The sequence below is a fragment of the Haemorhous mexicanus genome, chromosome 14 (assembly GCF_027477595.1).
Source record: "Haemorhous mexicanus isolate bHaeMex1 chromosome 14, bHaeMex1.pri, whole genome shotgun sequence".
Classification (NCBI taxonomy): Eukaryota; Metazoa; Chordata; class Aves; order Passeriformes; family Fringillidae; genus Haemorhous; species Haemorhous mexicanus.
The window spans coordinates 5,305,219-5,330,819 of NC_082354.1; the positions used below are offsets into that span (position 1 = coordinate 5,305,219).

The 25,601-nt window shown below is 52.8% G+C and overlaps 1 protein-coding gene across 1 annotated transcript; it reads right to left on the reverse strand.

The window, feature by feature from the left end:
* F8 (coagulation factor VIII) lies at positions 1–23,353 on the reverse strand. The gene is made up of 26 exons (XM_059859358.1): positions 23,146–23,353; positions 19,679–19,803; positions 19,258–19,380; positions 18,589–18,801; positions 17,984–18,055; positions 17,462–17,569; positions 15,424–15,645; positions 14,932–15,166; positions 14,353–14,527; positions 13,306–13,399; positions 12,422–12,633; positions 11,973–12,123; positions 11,618–11,827; positions 7,720–10,402; positions 7,245–7,410; positions 6,243–6,440; positions 5,907–6,135; positions 5,633–5,815; positions 5,326–5,442; positions 4,026–4,097; positions 3,629–3,714; positions 3,006–3,161; positions 2,096–2,240; positions 1,044–1,192; positions 600–776; positions 1–383 (listed from the first exon to the last, which is right to left on the reverse strand). The coding sequence occupies exons 1-26, from the start codon at positions 23,295–23,297 to the stop codon at positions 228–230; spliced, it is 6,609 nt and encodes a 2,202-aa protein (XP_059715341.1). The 5' UTR covers positions 23,298–23,353; the 3' UTR covers positions 1–227.
* Positions 23,354–25,601: the final 2,248 nt, after the last annotated feature.

Below are 25,601 nucleotides of genomic sequence, written 5' to 3' on the forward strand. Positions count from 1 at the left end.
TACTGGAAAATTACTGTTTAATTCTTCATCATTACATCTGAGTATATGGCATCTGGTAGACACAGGAAAAGGCAGATAATGACCCAGCCACTTCTGCAGCCCTTCTCTTCCCCAGCAGCAGGGGCAGCCAGGCCCCTGGAGGGATGGCTCCAGCCCTGGGGAGGGCTCAGTGCCTGGTGGGATGTGTGTCCTTGGGCTGTCAGTGTCTCTTCCTGGGCCTGCAGCCATCAGTACTCCTGCTGAGTGTCGCAGCCAAGGAACTCTACTCGCAGGGCAATGTGGTTGTGCCACTGGCGGGGGTGTATCCTCACATAGCGGGCAAAGAGAGGGGGCTCCAGGGTATTCCTCACTGTGCTCTGATGGTCTTGGTTTGCCTTGAAAACCTGGAGAGGAGAGAGAAACCAGGCATGCACTTGGCTGGCATAGTGAGGACAGGATCAACCCAGACAAACACCCCTTGGAATGCTTTAAGGAAGGAAGAAGCGCAGCCTGGCTCACTGCTCTTGGAGAGAAATCCTGAGAGCATGTTTGCTGCCAAGGGCTGTGCTTGCTGCCCTGGGGGTGGCCATGGGCTCTGGCCACAGAGCAGACCTGCCTACCTTCTCCTTGCCATTTTGCAGGACTGGGCTCCAGTGCTCACCATCCTGGCTGATGGAGACAGCAAACTCCTTCACAAACATCTGGGTGAAGAGAGCTTTGGCACCTTGGGTTATGATTGCAGTCACCTTCTTGGTTACTTCGAAGTCCACCTGCAGCCACTCTCTGGGGCTGTTGCTCTGGGGAAGGACAGACTGCCTTCAAGCCTCCAGCAGCAATGAGAAAGACACAGTCATTGCAGCTGAAGCCAAGCTGGCCCTGCACTTCCCCCTGTTTCACCTGTCCTACCAGGCATCTGCTTGGAGCTGCTGAGTGCTAAATCAGTGTGGCAGTGAGTGTGCAGCTTGCATGGTGCATGTGGCTGCGCACACTTCCCACACTAGGGGAAGTGACTAGGAGACCCTGCTGGGCTCCCAGCTGCCTGCCTATCTCCTCACACAGGCTACCTGTGGCCTCCAGGCGTTGGTCCTGCCCTGAAGGTTCAGGCGGGCCAGGGCTGGTGTCCATCTGGAGAAGATGTTGGCACTGTGGGAGGATGCAGAGATGTGCTCATCAGGAATCCCTCTGTTCTCCATTCCTAAGGGCAGGGAGCAGCCTGGAAGAGAGAGGCAATGCTTGTCGGGGGCTAGAACAGACCCACCATGGAGATGCCTTCTGCCTGCTCACTGCTCCAGCTGCCCTGCGTGCCTTTGCCCTGGTTACAAGTTCTTCTGTGCCTTGCTGCAGTGCCATGGTCCCTGCTCTGCTTGGGGCCCCTGTGTGCAGCATGGTTCTGACAAACTACTCCCACCTTCTTTCTCCCTGGAGATTTTATCTAAGAGGAATGTGAAGAATTTCTGGTGTAAGGAAACATAAGGAGAACCTGTCTCCAGGGGGAGGACAAGACTACCTGGGAAGGAGATACCCTGCATCTGTGTGATCAGGTGTGCTTGTGCACAGCTGCTTCAGAGCCAGCTGGCAGGTTTGGGGCATGGGCTGACAGCACAGCCACTGCTACTTTTAGCTGCTGCAGAGCAGGTGTGCAAAGCCAAAGACACAATCCCAGGGCACCATTTCCCCAAGCTGCACTGTTGAGCAGAGCCATCTCACCTTCTACTGGAAAACCAGACTAAAAGCCAACAGCATCAGTCTCTGCTTGCTTGCTGCTCCCCCAAACTGAGGGAGCAGCTCCCCATATATCAGCTTAGCTGCCTCTGGAAGTTTCCTGTACTTCAGTAAAAAAGCTGGTGAGAGCTGGCCCCAGGCTCTCCCTCTGGGATTTTTATCTCTACGACCACAATGAGACTTTCCAGCTTTGTTCCCTCAACACTTCAGTGCCATCTCCAGCTCCCTCCTTCCTCCTCCATAACTGCCTGGGGGCCCTGGCATACGTGGAGCTGGGGCTCAGCACCCCAGCAGGGCAGAGCAGAGCAGAGCAGAGCAGGGCAGAGCAGAGCAGAGCAGGGCAGAGCAGAGCAGAGGCCAGTTCTGGTGGCTGGGATGAGAGGGTGGCACGCACTGTTGAGGTCGCAGCCCAGGAGCTCCATGCGCAGCGTGGCCCGGAGGTTGTAGTGGGTGGGGTGGATGCGGATGTACCGAGCTACCACTGGGGGTTTGAACCGGTTCTCTTTCACTCCAGTTGCATCCACGTTTCCAAAGAACAGCTGCAGGGAAAGGGAGGAAAAGGATTGTTGCACCAGTGGAAAGAGAGATAGACAGGACAAGGATTACTGGGGAGAAGAACGTTTATGTCTGGCACACAAAAATGACAGCTCAGGGAAATGATTTGAGGTGAGGCTCAGGCCAAAGAAGTGTGAGTGGGCCAATGAGAAAGAAAAGGAGAAGAAGAACTTTAGGTCTGTGCAAATTAACTTGGTTTTATATTTTCACCAAACAAGGGTGAGAAAAATAAGGAAAAAAGTCAGTCCTCAAATATTTGAACCTGGGAAAAGTTGTAGCCACAGATGGTGCACACAATGGAGGCTTTTCTGGCTACTCTTCTCCCAGTGGATTGATCAGCTTTTACATATTTAGGTTGTGGGTTTTTTCTAGCAACTGTAGATTCTCCAAATCATCTACGTCTGCACAATATTTTTAGAAAGGCAAATTTGCCTTTGAGGTCAAAAAAGATACTCAGGTAGAATCTTATGCCTAGCTCTAAGTAAAACACAACATAACATTGAGAGGTGGATCTCACAGCCACCTGGGATGGTGGAAAGAGGTAGCTCAGACAACTTAAAATCAGACAGATGAGACAGCAAGTCCCTTGCAGATCTGTGATTCAGTCACCTGGTACTGAATGGTCTCGGTTCCTGCCCTAATCTCAGGGGCTCAGGAGGTTTCTGCCTTGTGGACAGAGCTCCCCAGCCCTCTTCACCACAAGACACCCCATTTGGGGAGAGCACTCTGCTCAAGACCCTTGACCTTACCATCTGTGTGCTCGTGGCATTCCCCTTGTAGGTCTTCCACCTTCTCCCATCGAGGCTGTAGAACACAACAAACTGGGAGATGTAGTAGCTGGAGAACTTTTGCCGGGCCCCTTGGGTTTTTATGCCATGAATAATGGTGGGATGCAAAAGATCCACCTGAGAATGAAAGTCAGGGATTCACTTCTGATGGAAAACCCAAGCCATGTTCAGGCAATGCCCCAAAAACCTGAAAACTTGCTTCCTTCTGGCATAACTGAGCACTGGTTATGAAAGTAATTAAAACAGTTGTTCATAAAGGCACATGTCAGCCAACAGCTGGAAGTGAGCAGGGGAGAGCTGTTTGGAGAGGTGAGCTGTTCTGCCTTGGGTTTTGGAGGATTTTTGCACAATCCAGTGCTGCAGCTGGACCATTAAGTGATTCCTCTGCTGCACTGAGGATGGATATGGGGGTCAGGCCAGCAGCAGCCTGAGCAGAGCAGCTGCCATTAGGATCTTAGTGCTCCCCTCTCAGAGGGAAGAGGAAACAGCAGGAAAGGCTGTTTATAGCTGGGGAGGCACTGCCCATCCATGAGCATGGCCTTGCAATGCCCCCAGTGGTGCCTCAGACACGAGGCCCCTCTTACCTGGATCCAGGCATTGCTGCGGTCGGTGCTCCAAGCGTTGATGGAGCCAGTGTTGTACAGCCTGGCCAGGTAAGGAGCCCACTGTCCTGCAAGGAGAGAGCACAGACACAAGGCTGCTGCTGGCCCTTGCTGCTGCCTGAGGTGGTGAGAGGTGCATCCACAGCATTGGGCTGAGGATCACCCTGGGGTTTAGTAGCCACACACAGGGTGGCACAGCATTGGCACAATCGGCCAGCCATGTGGGAAGGCTCCAGGTCCTGACTTGGATGCTGACATGGGCACGGATGGGGGAAGGACTCCACTACCAGGGACTCAGTGCAGCAGAACTTGGGCAGGCAAACATGTGAGTTCTGCTGGCTGAAGTTGCCCTGAGCCCACCTGCCCTCCAGCTACTCACCATACTGCCCCGAGGCTCTGATCTGAGAGTCTGCAATGCCACCTGAGGCCATACCCAGGGCATTCTGGCAGTCTGCAGGGAACAGAAACCAGGGACAGTTGGTTAGACAACAAAAGTCTAGGCTGGGTAGCAGCCTTCAGGCTCAGGGAGGTTTGCAAGCCTCCAGGAGCTCTCGGGTCTATTTCTGTCATACCAAGGGATAGGTTTCAGAGGCTTCCACATCCATCCCTGGATTTTAGGATAGCTGGAAGTTCTTGCTCACACCCCCCATGACAAGAGCAGAGAGTTTCCAGCATCAGACATAGCAGCCTTTTGCCAAACTCCTTTCCCTGAGTCTATGACCTCTCATTCCCATGTCCTAATGTCCCAGCAGTGCTGACAAGTGTCTCTTCCTTATATCCACATCTTGCTCCTGGGTCTTTTTGTTACTAGGCAGCATCTTTTGAAAACAAATATCACATTGCTAAAGGAAAGTCTACCTGACACCCCTGTCTCTCTCTGTGTCTCTTCTGGTCTCTGAGCACAGGGATGTTTGTCTCTTATAATAACCATTATTATTAGTGACTTGTCACTCCTTGGCATCTCCACTGCATGCCAAATGCTCCCGGGGAAAATGCAAATTTGAAATCTTAAGTGGATTTTTAACTTATGGCAACGTTTTCTGGCTGACATTTAATATTCTTTTATAAACAGGAGAGAGACTGTCACAGTGTGATAAAATACTACTCTCCCACATCACTTCCCCAGTCCTTACTTATGGTGAGTTAGAAACATGTTGTTCTGGGGTGGAATCAGAGGTTTGCTGTGGATTTTGCAGTTGCTCTTGGAGCTATTTCTATCAGACCAACCTGCAGTCAGGCAGCATCACTCACTGCCTCCTGTCATTGCTCTGTGCCTCAGTTTACCTCCTGATATATGGCTAGGCAGCTGGGCACTGTACCTTACTGGCAGCACAGGCAGGGATCAGCCCATGCATACACTTCCTTGGGTAAGTGCATTTTATGGAAGGTCCAGGGGCCCTCAGATTTGGCAAAGGAGAGCTCTTGGAGCAAGTATTTGCAGGCCAATGAAGCTGGCCTCCCAGCCTTCACCCCAGCTGTGTCCCTGACTCTGCTCTCTGCTGGGCTGTGCAGGCTGGCAAGGGCTGAAGAAGCAACTTTTTTTCAGAGTGAAAACACAGAAATCCCACTTGGCTCACCCCAAGAGAAATGCTGAGAGATGTGGGGGAGGAAGCTCAAATACACACTGGTCGTGGCTGTGTGTGTGCCCACACGGGTCAGGGTGCAAGAAAACCACTCACTCAGGTCATACACGAGGAAGAGGGCACTCATTCCAGCTTCTTGGTGCTCTCCCACTTTGCACTCCACCCTCCAGATCCCAGCATGTGAGGGCCACATCTCCACTGTCCCAAAGACACCTGGCCAGGAATGGAGAGCAGAGCAGAGCAGATTTACTGCCCGTAATGGGATGCCACTGTGCCAAGTGCTGTGCAAGCACAGGGACAGAACAGTCCAGATCCACTCCCCCTCCATGGTATTCCTCCACAGAAACTTCCCCTTGGCCACCCCCTGGCCAAGGGGGTGCACGGTGCCCGTGCTGCCTCTCACCAGGATAAAGGTTGTAGACTCCCATGCGATACTCCTGGCTGGTCCTGACGTTGAACAGCTGCCCGTGGAAGTGAACAGAGTGGATGTCCTCAGTGCTGCCCATGTTCAGGAGGTGCCATCGGACCCGTTGCTGCTGGGCCATCACCAGACCAGGCAGGGTGTCACTCACATAGCCATTGATGGCTGGGAAAGGCAGCAGTCAGGAGGGGCTCAAGGCTCTGGGGTATTCCCATCCTGATACAGGCTGTGGGATGGAAAGGGCAAGGAGCCTCACCGTGGAAGGAATGGTTCCTCCTGAAGTCAGGGCTGTCCTGCTGGAGCCGGCAGGGAGGGCGGCAGTTTCTGCCCACGTTCTCCGGGAAGTACCAGCTTTTGGTCTCGTCAAAGATGGTGAAGAGCAGGGAGAACTCCTGCACAGCCAGCTGCCTCCTGGAAACGTAGCTCAGCACCCCATGGTTGCAGATGATCAGTGGCCCGATGAGGCCTGAGTGCAAGTCCTTCTCCTGCCAGGGAGCCAGGAAATGAGGGGCTGCCACCCAGCAGGAGGAGGCACTGACACCAGCATGCCCTCCTCCCCTTCCTGGGATGCCCCATGGAGACTCCCACCTACCAGGTCCACGTTGGAGAAGTAAGCCCAGGCCTTGCAGTCGAACTCCTGCGTGGTTGGTGCCATCTGGGGCAGGACTTTCCAGGTGTATTTCTGGAGGCCACCAGGCTGCACCACCCCACCCTGCTGTGCTGTGCCCTCGTAGGCTGTCAGAGTGGAGTGGAAGGAGAAGGGCCGTGAGGCCAGGTTCTTGAACGTCACCTGCACCAGAGGGAAGGCAGAGCAGTGGAATGTGTGAGGGAGCAATGCTGACAGTGCTCTGGACCCTGGTGGTGGGTCCAGCCAGCTGGTGGGAAGGGTGTCCCTGGTTTCCAGGCCTCCAGCTGGTCTCCATGCAGTGACCAACCCCTGCTGAAGCACAAGCTGTAGCTGTGCAGTGCAATCTCTGGTGGAAAGCACATCATGGGTTCATGTCAGCAGGATGAGGCCTTTTGCCTGCTCAATGGAAGCAAGGTCAGCTACACTACTGTCTCTGAGCCCAAAGGTGCTGCATCCATCCTGGTGGAGATTTCCATGAAAACTGGGCAACTTCTCCAGGGACACAAGTCCTGAGCCTTTCACCTTCTTCTCAGGGTAGGTGTTGAAGGAGTTTGGTACTGTGGGGAGCCCAAGCCTGCCCTCATACAGAGCACCTAAAAGAGCTGCACTGAGCCATGCTTAGCTCACTATCCTTTTTTGCAATCCCTTCACCCAACAGCCTACCCACGGAGCCCAGGAGCTGATCAGGCCATGCTGTTGCAGGGGTTGGGTCTGTCTCAGGTCCGGGGCTTTGCATCTGAACACTCTGAGGTTCCTGCTGGCCCACTCCTCCAGCCACTGAGGCCCCTCTGAGTCCCAGTCTGGTGCCATTCACATGCCAACAGGGCAGCTCCTGTCCCCAAACTCTGAAGGTTAACCCATGGGCACTGCAGAGCCTGCAGGCCCACCTCAGCACTCCCTCTGGCTGAACTCCCACAACAACAGGGGGATTTATGGTTTTATAGGAATTGGGAACTTTCTACTCACCATGATGACATCCTGAACTTCTGCCCTGATGTAGGGCCCGAGGATGCCCAGGTGCTCATCCAGCTCTCTCCGCTGCACCGGCTGCGTGAAAGAATCATCCAGGTACTCTCGGAAAACCACCTTGCGGTACTGCCAGGAATGCTTCCCCCTGCTCCTCCAGGGATCCCTGCAGGGGGGCCAGTTAGGTCAGTCAGGTGACACTGTCCCACAGTGAGGACAGCCATGGCAGGGTTGTTACAGGTCAGGGGGATAGAGAGCCAGAGCATCCCTGACCAACTTGCAAGGAAGCTCAAAGTTTCTGGAGGTTTAAAACCTCCTGGGGAGAGGGGAGGTGCTGGGAGCATCCTTCCCCTGGACTGCTTGGCTGGGTTGTACTGGTACAGAACTGTGGTCCTGCCTGCCAGGACATGCCATCTCATGCACCATGCCGTGCCATGCAGTGCAGGAGGAATGCATGCAGGAAAATCACACTTACATTGTTTTTAGGAAGTGCTGGGGTCTCTGGTCCCCATAGTTCCACATCACCTCCACTGCTGCAATGAAGTACTGCCGGATCTCCCCCTGGAAGGAGCGTGGGTCATGCTCCTCCTCCCCATACATGTCAAAATCCTCCATGGTCTGCTCTGTGTCACTGTACTCATCATAGTCTGTCTTGGCAGTCTTTGAGGGGCTGGAATGTGTCCCATTGTTCAGGGCCAGTTCCTCCCTGAGTCCTGGGACGTGGCTCCTCTCCCCAGCTGTGCTGTTGCTTTCCCGATCTTCCTTGGGCTCTCCTAGGCCCTGGCTCTCTGTCTTCCCTATTTCTCTGAGGATATCTTCCCTGCTGAGCACCTGACATCTGTGAGGAGTGTCTTGCACATACTCTTCTGGCTTTTTGGTGCTGTTCTTGTTGTGAGGGGGAATACTTGGAGACAGTGAACAGTTCTCTCTGATGGCTGATTTCAGAGATATTCCTTCTGGGCTTTGCCCAGACATTCTCCCAGGCACATGGTCCTCCGTGGCATTGGCTTTGAGCTGCTGAGGTTCAGGAATGGACTGACCCAGCTGCTCCACAGAGTTTGTCTCCTCCTCCATGTGGCTTCTCCCCTGAGCTTGCTCTCTCCCAGGAGCTCCCCACACTGCAGCTCTGCCTGGCTGCAGCTCTGCCACAGCTGGGCTGTGCGAGTCCCCCATGTTCACCACAGCCCCTGGGGAGCCTGGGTCCCAGTTTGAGGCCGGGTCTGCAGCCTCAGCAGCGACCTGCCTTTCTGAGCTGCTCTCTGCCACTGCTGGTCCTGTCCCCAGTGCTCCCTGTGAGGGCAGGGAGCGTCTGCTGCGCTGAGCCCCGTCCCTGCTGCCCTGCACCCCTCTGGCTGTGCTCAGCCTGCCCTCAGGATACATCCCATCAGCCTGTACAGCATCCCTGCCTGGCTGCAGCCTCCTCTCAACTACTTTGGATCTTTCTTCCAGGCTTTGTGGCGCTGGCATCACCTTGCCACCAGGCAAGGTGTCACTTGATACCAAGGACCTCTTCTTGAATCGTGTGATGCAAAATGGGGAATGAGGTCCACACGCCTTTGGGGCTTCCTTTGGGGCTTCCTTATTCACTGATGCCTCAGGGGGCTGGCTGGCCACACTCTGCTCTGTTCTCTTATCATCAGAGAGGGGCTCTCTGCTGCTGGTGTTGGAAAGACCCAAATCTCTGCTCTCCAGTGACCTGACTTGTTCAGGTCTCCAGTCAGGGCTTCTGGCTGTAACTCTGTGTTTCAGGAACTGCTCAGAGCTCTTTAAGAAACCATTTGGGAATGGCCTGGTGTCATTGGTCACAACATTTGATTCAGAAAAGGCAATACCATCCAGCTCTGCTAATTCCTTAGCATCCTGAAACACTTCTTTCAAAACTATTTCATCCCTCTCTTCTGTCATTACATAGCTGGGTGGCTCAAGGTCATTGGTGTCTGCAAAGGTGGTGTCTGGAAGGCCTTTGGCAAGTCCACTGGCTTTTTCTGTGCCACTTTTCGCAGGCAAGGAGTTGCTCTCCTCTGTGATGGTTTCACCTGGTATAGGTTTGTCTGACAAAGAAACATTTTGCTCTTCAAAAGTTTCGTAAAAGCCTTGTGAAATCACTTTGTGAGGCCTTTTTTCCAGTCTAGCATCTAGGTTATTTGATGAATAATTGCTTCCTATGGCATGACTGTGAACCACAGCATGAGAAGTCCTATTATCATCTGTCTCATCTGGAGAAGGATTGTTCAATGTGGAGGAAGAGTTGTGATCAATACTTAAAGACAGGGCTGTACCGATTGTCCCCTCTGAGTCATACAGCTTAAAGGATATTTTATCAGCCCCTTTTAGCAGCTTGTCCTCATTACCCTGTGAAGACACATCTTGAAGTGCCAGGTTGTGCTCCAGATCATTCTGGTGAATTGAGCTCCTGTTCTCCTGAAGAGGGGCTTTGCCAGCAGCATCAGCAATGGAGTCCCACAAGCTTGTTGCATGAGTAGCTGTCTTTTGAGGCTCTGCTTCCAGGTTCTCTATCCTACCACCAGACTGGACTGTCATTCCTTTTACTGGCTCCTGCTGCTCTGGGATGTTTGTCTCTTTGATTCCTGCCAGAGCATCTCCTGGAGCTGCTGTGGCTTGGTGCAGCCATTGCTGATCTTCTGAGCTCACAGTACCATGGACCCTTCCACTGACACTCCCCACGTGTTCTCCAGGTGGGACTGCTCCAAACCCTTCATCCTGGCTGGTGATTTTTGACAATTCTTCATCTTCCAGGAAGGACTCATAGGACACTGGGTCATAGCTCGTCTCTGGCAGAGGAGACATGGAAATATCATGTGGATTTGGCATTGTTTCTAGAAATGTTGATGTGCCATTGGAAGAGGGATCAGAAATCTTGCCATTGCTCAGGAGGGCCCCATGTTCTGTCAGGCACAATCTTGTCTTCTCTATCTCATTTCTGGAAGAGGTGATGTTGTTCAGTTGCTCATTCACACACAACTTCTTTCTTTTAGAGAAGCCCCTGGGCTGGAATTCAAAGGCCACCTCCTCCCCATCAGGATTCACATAATCATCCCCATCACTGTATTGCTCATACGGGCACTGCGAGACTATGAACTTGGCATGCATCCCTCGGTCCCTGAAATCAGGATTTAGGCAGCCCAGCGTCCACACACCTGTCCCAAGAGAGGCCAAAAGGACACCATCAGCCCACTTCAGTGGGAAATTGGAAGAGATGCCATTCCCATGCTGCTCCCTTGCTAGTGCAGCCTGTATTTTCAGGCAGCCCTCTGGCTCATGGTAATGACTCCATGCTTTCATAGTCCCTAGAGTGTCTTACAGCCAGACTCACAGTGTTGCTGGCAACATTAGAGCCTTACAAGCACCATCAGCAGGGCTGGCAGAGCTTAGTGAGCTACACACACTTGTGAGGGCCCAAGTACAGCTTGATGAGAGCAGTTAATGCAGTGAGAACCCACGGAGCCTCCAGCAGCAGCAGTCACCATAACCCACCCCCAAAGACATGCTGGCGCTGTCAAACACACCTCTCTCCCAAAGACAGTCACCACAGCTCTGCCACTGAAGGAGAAAGAAATGAAAGGCTGCATCTCTCTCACATCGCCAGCCAGTGTGTTTGCTCCCAGCAGAGAGGGTGAGATGTGTGATTTCTGGGCTCTGCTGGAGAGAGCTGCCACCTGCTGCTGGCTGAGCTGCTGCTCTGCTTCTGAGGAAGCAGAGGAATCCGAGCTCAAACGGATGTGAGGCTTGGCTGGGCTGTAGAAAGCTTCCTGGGGAGTCTACAAACCCTGACAGCTTGGCTCGGGGTGCAGTGCTCATGACCTTCATATCAGTGTTGCAACCACATGGTAAATCCTGTGTCTTCTCTGGGAGTGAGGAAATGGTTTGACAGCTCTAAGGAAACAGTGCTGAGTGGGGGGAAATATAACTAAACTCTGAAGCAAATATTTTCTCTGACTTTTTTGTGGCTGTGGTTTCTGTCCTTGCAGAAATGTGGAGATAAACGGCATGACCAGCAGCTGAACCCACAGCAGGGAGAGCACTGCCACTCCCCTTGACCTCCAAGATTGTAGCCAAGACTGCAAATGTCCACCAGGCTCATGTTACTGCAGCCAGCTTACTGCTTTGGCAGCATGTGTGACCTTAACACACCCTGCTAATTAAGTAAAATACCGTCATTCAATTTCTTTGATTTAAGCTTTGAGAGATTTAACCACTTGCTCTCACTTTGGTGTTCTAGCAGGCTGTGGATCCCTTTGCTCTCAGAGCTGTCTAAAGGAATTGGGCACCAATCAGAGAACTGGCTGGAAGTGCTCACTGATCTCTGCTGGGGTGCCAAGCCCATGGTTGACAGAATAGCCCATGTCACTAACCTGGCTTTTCCAAGCTCATGATGACTGTTTCTCCAGAAAATGGGAAAAGAGTAAGCACGTCCTCAAAGACCATGTTGCGCTTGAAGGTGTTTCCAGAGAAGAAGATGGAGAGGAAATCTGTTTGGGCCCCAACACTCAGGACATACCAGTACACAACGTCGTTCAGGCAGAGTTTTGTTTGCAGGTTGTCAAATACAAAGCCATTAATAGCTGGAAGAGGGCAGGGGTGAAACATTTCAGGACCAAATTCCCTCCATGGCTGCTGAGCTGCTGTGTATCCCCTGCTCACTCCCTGGGGCAGGGATGAGCCTGTGTCTGTGGGGGCTTTGCAGGGACCCCCTGGCTGAGTACTCACTGTGCATCACATTGGAGGCATAAAACTGGGGGTCCTGGGTATCCACATGGGCTGCATCAGAGCAGAACCTCTTGATGTTCTCCTCCAGGTACCAGCTGTGGTTCTCATCAAAGACTGAAAACAGCACCAACTTCATGTTGTCTGACATTATCTGGAAAAGAGAGGGAAGAAATTATTCCTGGTCTGATCAGAGCACCTCTGGTGCCCAGTGTAGCTGTCAGGTCTCAGTATGGGTGTATGGAGAAGTTTATTGCTATTTCACAGGAGTTAGGGTGCAGATTTGGGGAAAAGAGAGCATGCAAGGGAGGATGGGGAAGGCAAAGGCATTAGGACTGCTGGTATGGTTGAAGAAAACGGGACAGACAAATCTGGGTTTACTTAAATATTCACCCACCACAGTTATTCCAGCCTTTCAGCCTAGAAGTTGAGGCAACAAAGGAAAGACTCACCTGATTTCCCCTCTGATCCATGGACTTCTTGGAGCAGATGAGGAGGGGCCCAATCAGGCCTGAGGCTGTGTCCCGGATGGGGTTGATGGAGCTGTAGTAGAAACGAGTGAGGCAGCGAGGATCTGCCTCCGTTGGGCCATCCTCGGTGGTGAGACTCCAGCTGTAGGTGAATGACTTCCCAGGGGCAATAGCAATATCCTTCACATCTTTCTCTGGCAACACAGAACCCAAGAGCAGACCAGTTATGTCTGGGCTGCTCCTGCAAGGGGTGATCCCACTTTTTAAAAAGAGCTCAAACAGGTTTCCTGACCAAATGAGCTGCAGAGGGAACCACCCATGCCCATCCCAGGATCCTGGTGGGATGTGGGATGGCCCTGCACAAGTCATGGTCCTGGGAGCACAGTAACAAGGGGTGAAAGCAGTTCTGGGAATGAAACCCGGAGGAAAAAAAACAACCCCAGAGCAAAAACTAGAAAGCTGCAAGAAGGAGAGTCTAAATCACAGTGAACCCCCACACAAAAGCAGGTCAGAGGGAACCCAGGGAATGAGGGCTGTAAGTAAACTGCAAACACAGGCAGGACCACCAGGATGGTTCCTGCCTTGTCAGAAAGTGGAGGCCTCCAGGATGGACCAGTTAACATGGTCCCAGCTCCCTGCTTGAAAATGCCCCTTGTCCCACTCATCATTGAAGCTCTCCTTAAAGACAGAGTTACATGGCACCAATGGGAACATGAACCTAGAATCAGCACAATCCCTGGGATTTTAGAGCTCAAGTGCTTGGATGAATGGACAACTAGTCTTTGCCACAAGCTTCAGGAAACTCTCCTGGCCCAGAAAAATGGCCGTGGCCAGGTGGTACCCCAAGTTCCCATGGCCTGCCTTACCTTGTGAGCGTCTCATGGCATAGTAGGGCCCGACGCTGGTGAGGCCATGAGGGTAGATGTTGTAGGGTCGGCTGGCTAGATTCCTGAACACGATCTGAAACGAAGACAGGCAGCAGGAATGGTGTTTTGATCATGGTTTTCTGGTGTTTTGGTGTTTTCTGATCACTGTAAGCCCTTGAAGCTGCTCTCAGTGTCCTTGCAGAGAGGGAAACACTGGACAGCACTGCCCAGGGATTGGTTACCTGCCAGTGATCAACAGGAGGGACCCAGACATGTCTGGGATCACAAAGTCAGAATACAAGAAACCACAATTTGTCTGTGATGAGCCTATAATGTCCATTGTTCTGGGAGGTGTCTGTTTTAAGGAGGGCACGAAAATATTAGATTTATTAAAGAGAAAGTTGCTGTCTTTAGTCTTACTTTACACATGAGTCAGAAGAGGGCCAACAATCCAGGCCCCAGAGGACCAGGACATTAGGTATGCACAGCAATCAAGAGCTTTAAAGTGCTCCCCACTTCACTGCAGGAAGCCCTTCCTTTATTTCTGTAAATAGCTCTGTCACATGCCCACAACTGCACAGGGAACCCCAGGGAGGGAGCAGAAATGTGAAGCTGCTGGAAACCATCCCGTTCCTCCCAGCTGTGACAAGTCAAGTGGTCAGGAGAGGCACTTCAGGAGACAAAAGTGACAGTCCCCAGTGCTGTGAGGTAACAGCAAACAGATGGAGAAGAGCAGAGGATGAGAGGACACTCCTGCCTCAGAGGAAGGTGCTGGATGTCATGTGTCATGTATGAACTCACACAGGTCCTAAGACACCTGCAAAGAAGTCAAATCAGAGGGACTGGGCCGTATCCTGTGCATCTTACTGAGAGTATTTACCTTAAGCTGCCAGTACCATCTGCCTTTCCAGTGAACTTTAAACATTGCTAAACATGAGAGAGCACCTGAATGACTAAAGTCAGACCTCAGCCACAAGCCAAGAGCTATTAGTAGGAACAGCACCATCTGAAATTTCCCTTTACAGTGGAAAGCTGTGTTGCTCTTACCTTAAACTGATCTCCCACCTCCCCCTTGATGACAGGCCCCAGAATTCCCTTGTCCTGCTGGCTGGACACCTTGCGCTGCTTGAAGGCTGCATCCTCATACTCCACAAACACCACCTTCTTATACTTTGAACCCACCCGCTGTGGGCCAGGCTCCAGGTACAAGCTCGCCATGTTTCTGCAGGCAAAGCAGAGAAAGAGCAAATGGCCACATGCAGGACACTGTCAGAAACAGAGCAGGACCTTCCATCATCCAAGGACCTGGCAGATGGCTGAGAAGGTCACCAGGAGTTGTTGTCTGCTCAGAAGGGATTGATTCCAGAGACCTTGGTGACAGAGAGATAAATGCCCTGGAGACAAATGTCTCTGCAGGGCATTTGGTAAAATGGAGCAAAGCCTGGTGCTGCCTTCCCATGGCCTCTCCAAAACCAGTCTTGTCCTGCATCCATGCTGTTAGTGTTAATAAAGAAGAACAAAACTGTCCAGGTTGGGCAGAATGAAAAGCAATTTCTGGGGAAAAGGGGAAGAGCTGGCAGGGCTGCCTTGAGGAGCAGCCTCATGAGCACACATGCCCACTCTCACCTGTCCAGAGACACTGGCTTCACAGGGGCATAGTCCCAGTCCATCTCCTCAGCTGCAATGTAGTAAGTCCAGGTCATGGGCCTGTCTTTGGCAAAAGAGCGTGCTTGGATCACATGATAAGTTTGCTCATCTTCCTCAGGGTAATCCAGGTCCTCTGGCTCGTTTAACTGTTTCCCCATCTTCAGCAGGCGTTCCTCAGGACACTCCTCCACCTTCACAAACGCCTCCATGCCAGCTGGGTTCAGACAAGGCAGGCAGAAAGGGTCACACTGATGTGCCAATACAGGCAGGCACCCACCCAAGCCCAGCCTGGGAGAAACCTTCTCCACTACTGTTCCCATCAACTGGACCAACCTGGATCAACCCATGCCATCTGCTATGGCCAGGCTGCAGGTGGATGTAACACTAGGGAGCAGGAGCACTGCACAGAACCCTGAGCCCAGGCCACCCCCTGACCTGCTCTTCCCCCCAGCTCTTGGAAAATCAGGTTACCTTGCTGATGGGACAGTATCTGGCAGAACATCCGAAACCAGCCAGCTGTTCCTGGCGTGGTCTGGGCTGTGAGATAGGTGGCAGGGGAGATTTCTAGGCTGCTGAGACGGTGGCTCCTCACCAGGAATGTGTGGCCTTCAAAGAAGATGGAGTGGACTTCTGGCCCAGAGCCCAGCCCGATCACATGCCAGTGGACCTGCTTCTTGAGGCACAGTGTGAGATCTGCCAGGGGACAAGGAAAGCAGGAGTCAGCACTGTGCCCAGCCCTTGTCCCCACTCTTGGTGCCGTAGACTCAGAGTCTGACATGAGTAGAGTAGAGTAGAGTAGAGTAGAGTCTGGTACAGTCCCCTTCTCCTCTGCTGGCCTCAGGCTAGAGAAATCACACATGAATGTGGACTGAGCAAAGCAGAGGCACAGGTCACACCATCCCCCTGAGACAAGATTAGATTTAGAGTCTGGGGGACTTTGGGAGGGTTGCTGGTAGGAGCTCACAGTGGGATTCAGTGGCAAAAGAGAGAGATGTGCTCCTTGACTCTGTAAATAGGGAAACTTGGCACTGGACAGGAGAGTCATTTGTCTGATCACAACACTGGCAAGCCTGATACTAAAACATTGCATCTGGAGCAGGGCTCCAGCACATCCTCAGCAGTAGCTGAAATACCAGAAAGGGCAGAGAGGGGTCACCAGGATTATTTGAGTGCTGGAGAAAATTCCTTCCTCAGAGTCACTCAAAGAGCTCAGTGTGCTTAGGAAATTGGAAAGAACTTGACTGCGTTGTAAAAATACTTTCCTGGGGAGGTTGTAAAAATACTTTCCTGGGGAGAAACTGATGTGTGCTGAAGGGCTCTGTAATCTAGCAGGGAAGTGAATAACAAGTTCATGGACGCTCAGGCCAACCAAAGTCAAATCCAGCATCAAGCGCTCGCTTTTAGCAGAGTGCAGAGGTGTCTGGAATAGATCCCAAGGGCCTGGAGGAAACTGGGTGGAGGTTCCATCCTGAGGCCCTCAGCTCTCCATTTCCAGCTCTCCATCCGACACCTCCCAGGTGCCAGGTCCTGCATCCAAGCAGGGGGATGCTGAGTGGAGGTGGATAACTTCTCCAGGGAAAACCCACTGTGCAGAGATGGTGTTTGACTATGAGGCTTCCTCAGTTCTTGACTTCTATGAACCCATCACGGCAGGGAATTTAGGAGACTTTGGTGTTTGTTTTTTTTTTTGCTGGAGAATAGCCAGGCCCAAGTGGGAGGTTTTAGGATGTGGTTCACCAAAGCTGCTGGTGATAATGACTCTCCTGACAGTGTTTCCCAGTTTGTCTTGGAGATTCCTCACTCTCAGGCACCTCTGGATCTTTTCCCAGAGAACACCAGAAAACAGCAACTTTTGTGTTGGCTGAGATCAAACCTAGCCTTTTCTTTTGCTCTTCTGAAGAAGAGGAGTCTGAGAGAAGACCTTATCACTCTAGCTTCACCAGGGAAGTTTATGTCAGATACTGGGAAAAATTTCTTCACTGAAAGGGTTGTTCAAACACTGGAACAGGCTGCCCAGGACTTGTATATGGGACACTCAGGGACATAGTTTAGTGGTGGACTTGGCAGTGTTAAGTTTACAGTTGGACTTGGTGATCTTAATGGTCTTTTCCAACCTAAATGATTCCATGGTTCTATTCCCAAAATCCTATGAAGGTGATTTAATGAGAACCAAATGTACCTCCAGCCTTGTTCACAGGGCTACAAAAGATAAAACTCTGCTACCAGCATTAGTCCTGAAGAGCTCCAAGGAAGTCAGCTGCACTTGGCAACAGAGACAGCTGCCAACAGCTCCTGGCCTGCTGTAAATGGGAAAGGCAGATCAAGGAGCTGAAAGATAAGACCCCCTCTGAGGTGAACACAGCCTAACAGATCCATCACCTGGAAACTCCTCTTGATCTCTTTTCTTATATCCTTTCCCAAGCTACCTCAGGTTTACAGACCTGGCTCCAGCCCTGCTCCTAGCAGCTCCCATGCCCCCCAGCCGTGTCCCAGTCCCAGCAGGACTCACCAGGCAGTGAGCCATTGATGTAGCCATTGATGGTGTGCAGCTCTGTCCTGTTGTGAGCCTGGGGCTGAGCAGCTGCTGGGGAACCCTGCTCAGAGTACCAGCTTTTCCCTGTGGAGAGAGGAGAGTGCAGTCAGCTTTCACTTGGGAGCATTTTAAAGCAAAATAAACCTTCTCATGTGTGGTGCCTGTGGAAATGCACAGCACACCTGGCCGTGGCTCTGCATGGGTGGAGGGATGACCACTACACATGACAGGGAATGACTCCCCTCAACCTGTGTGATGGGAACAGGGCCAGGGCATGGCATGGCAGAACTGAGGGGGCTGCAAGCTCCCTGCACCTGGGGAAGAGAAGAAGTGGCAGTACTGCACCAGCAGCATGCTGGCTGGGGGGACTGCACAGGCAATAACCCTTGGGAGGGGGTGTGGGTGCTGAGAAGCTGTCCTCACATTAATTGAACACACATGGCAAAGCAAATGCCCCAGACCCTGCTGAATGCCTGACACCACTCAGTCAGCAATTACCTTCATCAAACACTGCGAAGAGCAGCACAAACTCTTTCTGCAGGCCCTCATTCCCATCACTTGCCAGGGTCCCTGCAAGATGCAATGAGATGGATTTCTTTAAAGGTCAGCAGGAACCACCCAGGGAATTCCCTCTGTGCTCTTCAAGAACTGGTAAACCAAGGCCAGGCTGTGGTTTGCTTTTGTCATGTCTCAAATTGCAACAGCCCTGCTTCCAGTCCTGCAGTCCCCAAAAGTCCATGGTTGAGAGGCAGCTGCCCCCAGAAGGCATCAAAAGGTCAATTTGTACTGCCTCCCCTTAGACCTTTGCTCAGTGGAGAAGCTGCTCCTGGTGAGTCACTGGAGCCTGCAGACAGTGCCCAGTCATTTCCAGGTCTGGACAACTACCTCCAGGATATGTCTCAGCCAGAGATGACAAATCTTACTCCAGTCACATCTTCTTGTACCTTGCGCTGTCAGGATTTCAATTCTGAATCCCAGGAGCACTTTCACTGAGCACAGCTCACTGACTCCACTGCCCTGCTCACCCTCAGGAAGGCATCTGTGGTTATTCTGCTTTTAATAATGGTTGCACGTGGTCTGTCCCCACCCTGTGCAGTCCTTACCAGGTCGGCACACGAGCAGAGCTCCAATCAAGCCAGAGTTGATGTCTTTCACACTGTTGGTATTGGAGGAGTAGGAGTGGGTCAGGCACGCTGAGTCGTCTGCCGTCGGGCCCTGGTTTTCCTGGATTTCCCAGACATAGGTGTGTGTCTTCCCAGGATCCACCCTGTCCCCCTCCTTCTCTGGCTGGCTGGTCTCATCTTCATACCCTGCTCCTAAAACCAAAGAAATGGCCAGATGTCACTGAAGGCTCATCCCCAGCACACCTTCTTCCCACCCAGAACACAGCCCCTCTCCATCCCAGGGGAGTGAGTCCCACGGGCAGTGACAGGTCTCAGGGCAGTAGCAGAGCTGTGCCAGACTCACATGTTGGGCTGTGCACCTGCTCTGAGGCTGGACTGCACAGTCGTCCTTGCCCTAAGCACCCAGCCTTAGGTCTAAGCTGTGTATTACCTCTATACCTGACCCAGGTTTGCTCTGCACTGTTTGCTCAGCTCATTTCTGGGCTGGACGTGGTCACATTGCTCCCCAGAGCTAGGCCATCTCTGTGACCATCTGTCCTTGCAGAGGGACATGGAAAGCAGGCTGAGGGAGGGATGAACACCTGGCAGGCAGGTGGCAGAGCAGGAGGTGCCACACAAGGCTTGCAGCCCCTGATGTTGCCAGCTCACCTTCCGATGCCTTCCAGTAGGACACCCCCACGGCGTGGAGGTTGTAGGGGCGGGAGGCCAGGTTCTTAAACGTGATGACCACTGTGTCATGGACTTCTGCTCGGATGGTGGGGCCCAGGAGGCCTGAAGGGATAAGACAATAAGGTCAGGCAGCTGGAGTCAGGCAGCTCACACCCTGCCAGAAGCCCCAAAGGGTCCTGGCTTTCCACAAGCCCAGCTGGTGGTTGTCCCTCATGCATCAGGGCAGGATCAGCTGCATCAGCTCCAGCAAGGCCCCCTGCACCCCCAGGAGCTCTGCCATACCTGGATCCACCCAGCTGCTCTCCTGCTCCTGGCTGAAGAGCAGCCAGCAGCCAACCCAGGATGGGACTGGCGGCAGTCAAGGGTTGCTGGAGTTCCCCACACTGCAGGTGGTTCTTACCCATCCACGCTGGCTTCAGCTTGGGCTGTGTGAATGAGCCATCAGGGTACTCCACAAAAACAGCTTTCCTGTAGCGGGGAGGGACACCAGCTGGGGGGGGACGTGGGCCTGCATGCCCCAAAATGCTGCAGGAGGAAGGAAAGCCAAGGAAAGCTGATTGCACAGACCCATCCAGGCATGGGCAACATCCATCCTCTTCCTTCCCTTCCCACCAGCTCGCTTGCAATCCCCAGGGATCGCTCACCCTGCTGTGTCCTTTGGATTTCCTGACAGCTCCCAGGTATGATTGGGAATGTTTTGCTCAGCATACAGATGACAGCAGGGCAGTGATTAGTGTTGTGGTGTTAGTCATGATGGAAGAAGACACAAGGCCAGACTCAGGTGCAGCTGGGGCAGGGCACAGCAGCAGGCATTGCTGCCCATCTCCTGCTTCGTGCCTTGTCCAGCTTCATGATACCTTGGCAGCAGAGACAGAGCACTGGCAGTGCCATGGTGACCTCTGCCCTGCAGCCACCCCAGCCCCAGCACCTTCAGGTGTGGCAATCAGATCACATCAGGTGTAACTCACATCCTCCCCAGGAAAGAGACTGCTGGGCTGCTGGCAGGAAGTGGCAGTTTGCTTTGTGTCTGAGCAATGTCCCCACATTGGTTTCTTTTCTGCCCAAAATGTGATTTACACTTCAGAGCAGGAAGATAAAGGAGCCTTGAATGTGTTTCACACCCCACTTATCTCTACTGGCCACTTTCTATCTGTGAGAAGCTTAACAAATTCATTTTCCAGAAGGAATCCAGCCTATTTATCAGGATAACAAAGGCATGAATTTCTTCAAGGATTTTGGAGACTGACTTATCAGCCCCAGCACTAAGACCATTTCCAGTAACCAGACAGACCTTTCCAGCCTGGTTTTGCTTGGACCAAAAGCCAGGTGGTATTTTCTTCCCAATTAAGAAACAGGGAAGTGTTGCTGTCCTGCTTTGACTAAGCCTTCATTCGAGCAGCATTTCCCTTTGCAACTCTTCCTCATGTGGAAGAGGAAGGAGACAGAGTGACTCAAATTTAGGAAAGGCAATGCATAGGTGGTGCAGTTGCAATCCACAACACTGGCTGGAAGCCACCTGCAGCTGGAGGGTGCTGTGGGGAGAGCAGGGTCCCTTCTCCCCAGGGGCAGAGCAGGATGGGAGCCCACAAAAACCCCATAGGCACCCAGCTGCTGTAACCCCACAGGCTGAGATAGGATGGTCTGGTCCTGCTAATTCTGCAGTAAACAAGGCAGAAATCCTCTGGAGCCAGGGGGATTTTGCTGGCATGCAGGGGCATGGCTGGGAGGGCTCTTAGTGACAGCAGGGCTTAGTGCTGGGCCCCAGTCCTGGCAGAGCAGGGCCCATAGGAGACAAGCAGGCGGGGTTCAGCCCAGGGATGTCTGATCAAAGTTCTTCTGGCCAGTCCTCTGTAACTGGGGTCCCTGTGAACTTCCTTCCCCAAGGGCAGCTAGAGCTGAGGCAGGCTGATAAGTTTCTGGCACCTTGGATCAGCATTGTTAGCCACACTATCTGTTCATCTCTTGGAGCTGGGAGACATCCTGCACTGCCAAAACACTCAGACATGAGCTGCGGCTACGTGTCCACCAGCTCCATGTCTGAGCTGAGATCCCTGGAGCCACTGCAGGATGTGCTGGTCCTGGCTCTGATCCTGTGGTGGGATTGTGCTTGGGAGGAAGAGAAACTGAAATCATGGGGAAGGTGTGAGCAGTCCTGGCCTGGTGTGTTGTAGCCCATTAATTTGACAGAGCTTCCTACAAACATGCCAGAGAAATCCCTGGATACATACAAGGGGTTTGGAGGTCCTGGCTGGAGTTGCCCCTTTGGGAGCTGCCATGAGATGCTGCTACACTGAGGTGTGGAGCAGAAGGCAGCACAGACACAGCTCAGGGACAGCCCAGCTCCAGGGGCAGCTCTGCCTCCCACACTTTCCTGGCTCACTCCTGCATGCCCCTGATATCCAGCCTGGCTGTTTTCCTGTGCCCTCCTCTGTAGCAGGGAACTGGGCTGAGGTTGCAGGGCCAGGGAAAAGGCACCACCATGCAGCTGGGAACAGCCATGAGAAGCAAGCCCTGGTTCCCATCAGCTTCCCCAGCAGCTGCACTGCCCAGGAGCTCTCTGCCTCTCCAGGCTGGAGCACACCAGCAAGTCCCTCTGAGACAGCCAGTGTTATCTTCCCCCTTTTTAGAGAAGGACAACTGCCCTCACACTGCCTGCCAATGCCCCACTCATCCCCAGGTGAGTCCCTGAGTCGGTCCAGGGGCAGGAATTGTGCCCTAGTGCATCATAAAGCCAGTGCTGAACTGGAAAGCCACAGGGCTAAATTAACAGTGTGAGGGAAGTCATCAGCTCTAGCACAGCCTAATGGATCTGAGGGGCAACATCAGTGAAAGCAGGGCAGGGGGGATTCGTAAAAAGGGGGTGCTGGATGCAACTTTCCTACTGAAGTAATCAAAAGGGGAAAAACCAACATAACTGGGATACAGTGATTACAGCAGCTAGTCAGGCTGACCTGGGTCATCCCTAGAGCCTGGCTTCCAGTGCCTGACCACAGCTCCTCCCTGCTCAGGCCACTGTGGGTCTGAGATGGGATCATGGGCTGATACAGTCTCTGCAGAGTCTGGGGAAGGGAATATGGAACTAGGGCAGAGGGAATGGTCACACCTTGATCCACAGGGGGTGTAGCCATCCAGCTCCATTCCCCATGCCAACCTCAGAACATTCCATGCATGTCCAAGACAGCTGTGTCTTCAGACAACACCATCCTGATGCCTGAGCAATGCAACTCCCATTTTTCCTTCCTACTTCAAAGTACACAGGCAAACCCACCATGCCTTCCTCCTTCTTGCCACTATGCATGAATACCACGCTTTGCCCAAATGCTACAAATCATTTTCATTTCCTTGAGGAAAAATGACAGCCTCAGCAATGTAATGTACACAAAGATTTAAATAACTAAAGCTGGGTTTTGCCGGGGGCAGACACAGTGGAAAGCCTTTGCTGCTCACACTTATGTCAGGGGGGCACAGCCAACCTTCTTCTGCAGTGCCCAGGGAGTCACAGGTGCCCATCTCCCCTCGCACTTCCCCAAAGCCCCCAGGATGCAGAGCAGAAAAGCAAGCACAGGCTGGAAAATCAGCTTGTGGCTCCTAGCACAGACTTTAAAGGGTCCTAGACAAATAGCATTAAGATAAAACAGTGCAGAACAGTGATGCAGAGCAGGTTTGCATCTCTCTCTCTCAATTCCACCTGTCCCTCATCAGGGGTTGCACTTAGTGACTTCCCAGCTGTAGCAGCAGCTCAGTGCACCCACCTTGCCAGGTTACCCCCATGTACCTGCCTGCCTGGAGCCAAGCTCCCAGTGCCACATGCCAGGGTGGGAGAACACCCAGGACAGGGCTCTAGAATTGCAAAAGGAAGAGCTTTACCCTGCAGGCGCTTGCAGCACGGACAGCAGGTCGCTGTGTGTGTAGTCCCAGCTGGTTTCCACTGCAGCAATGTAGTATCTTCTCACTTTGCTGATGCCCTCCTCAACCAGGCAGAGGAGCAGGAGGCTGCACAGGGCTCCCACCAGCACCATGCCTCCTGGCTGGGAACTGCTCTGACCTCAGGAGTAAAAGCAAAAAAGGAAGGAATGAGAAAGAGAAGAGGAGAGAAAAGCCTTTATCTTCTCATCTAGCTGTTGTAATCCACCGGAGATGATGATTGAAGCCAGCACCCACAGACTCACTCGCAGCACTGAAGAGTTTCTCAAAGATGTCAGGAGGGGAATGGCTTGAGCAGGTTTGTGCAAAGAGCAGCGTGTGACTGGTGGACTCTCCTGCTCTTCCTCTGGCAGTGGCAGGAGGAGAGGAAAAAACAAAAGGAAAGGGAGGGCAAGCACAGCAGTAAGTTCCGCTGGCTCCTGGCTGGGAGCAAGATGAGGAAAGGGAGGGTTGCAGAGGCAGCAGAATTTAGGTGTGGTCTTTGCCTGGTCTCACCTTCTGTGTCACCTCTGAAGAGAAGGAGAGCAGGTTGCCAGGGATGCAGATGTATACACGTGACTTATCCCTGTCTCTGGAATGCCCAAACAGTGATGATTTGGCCACACAACCTTGCCTCAAGCCACATGGGAGGGAGTGGGTTGGGATGATCCCTGGAGTTCCCTTCCCACCAGCTGCTCCTCTTCTCCCAGGGTCCTGCAGCAGAGCTCAGAGAAGATGCACTGAACTGTTTTTACAAATTTATTTCATTTTACTCACAAACTTTCAGTCTCTGTTTTTAAAAGCCCGTGAAATCCCCCTCCCCTCATCAGTGCACACACGTGTGCTCAGGCACACACACTACCACGTGGCTGTCCCTTGGCTCACGGAGGCAGGAAGATGAGGAGGAACGCCCTGCATGGTCCCAGCATCCCCTGGATGAGTGAGGTGGGGAAATGTCCCATAAATCATGTCACAGGGCAGCAGGAGTGCAACGGGGGCAGTGACCCCTTTGGTGACAGTCCCAGTGTGTGTAGAAGCATCCACGTGACAGGTCTTGGTGACTGGGAAAGACAGGGACACAGTGGAGACAGTGGAGGGATGGGCTTTTGGGGATGTCTGACATGAATCCACAGCACAGGGCAGAAACTGATTCCCCCACACCACCCACTTTGCTCCTGGGGAGGCAAAGAATGAGTAAGAAACATTTTCTCCAGCTTGTACATGCACAGCAGGCTCCATGACTAGCCTGGGGTTCCTCTTCTTTGTGAGCAACAACTCACCTCAATTTTTCCAGCCAGTATTTTGGGGCAAAGCAAGTGGTGTGTCACATTTGGGGATGCCCCAGGTGCTCTGCATCCTGCCCAACTGCATTGAAGCACAAGAGTGATCAATACTGGAGGGAAGAGAGGTATGGGAGATCTGGGCTGTGCCTCAGGCACCAGTGTCCCCTTCTATGGATGTGACTTTATTTTAGTCATCCCATCTGGGAATCTTCTGGTGCTGTGAGATTCATCTGGAAGGGCTTCCAGGAACAAGCAGATGGGGAAAACATTGCCAGGCAGACAACATGACCATAAAGATGGCAGCTGAGGGGTGGCAGCATGGGATGGGCATGTGGGAGGGTTGGGACAGGCTGCCAGGAGGGGTGCTCCAGCTCTGCAGAGCTCTGCATGGGGCAACACAGAAACTTCTTGAGTCTAACCCTGGCAGGGATGCTCTGGGCACAACAGATGCCCAGATGTGGGATGCCAACATCTAGAGATCACAGAGGACAGTCAGGAAAAGCATCCCTTGGGGGCTGCAGTGGCAGGAGCCTGGACACAGTCAGAAATTCATGGTTGTGACATTGGCAAGTGCTGAATTAACTATTTTCAGCTACTGGGAGACAGCTCCAGGTTCCTGGCCCAGAGAAATAAGAGTAAACCTGAGAGATGAGGTCTAACCCAGGAGGCCAGAAAGAAAATATTATCAAGATACTCAAGGCTGTGGGAAAGGGAATCCAGGTGTGAAAATTGGAAGTAACCTGGGGAGGGGGCCCAGATCCTGGCCTTGGCTGCACACAGCAGCAGCTTTGTGCAGACACACGAGAGCCAGGGTGGAGCAAATCAGGCCAAGGACAGCTGGACATCCAGAGGGAGCCCAGCTCCTCCTTGGCCCAGCATGCCAAGCTGGACCCCACATGCTCCAGCAAGAGCAAGCATGGTCCCAGCCAGTGGGTGCCATTAACAGCTGTGCAGCCTCCAGGGGCTCTGCAAACCCATGTGGGAGCCTCTGCAAACTGTCAGTGTCACCCACGGCTGGGCCAGGCAGCAGCTGTGCCTTTGAGAAAGCTGCAGAGAGGCATTGGCATTCCAGTCCTGCCTGGAGCCCATGTGCCCTCCCCAAGGACACTGTCCTCCTGTGCAAAGGTGATGGAAAGG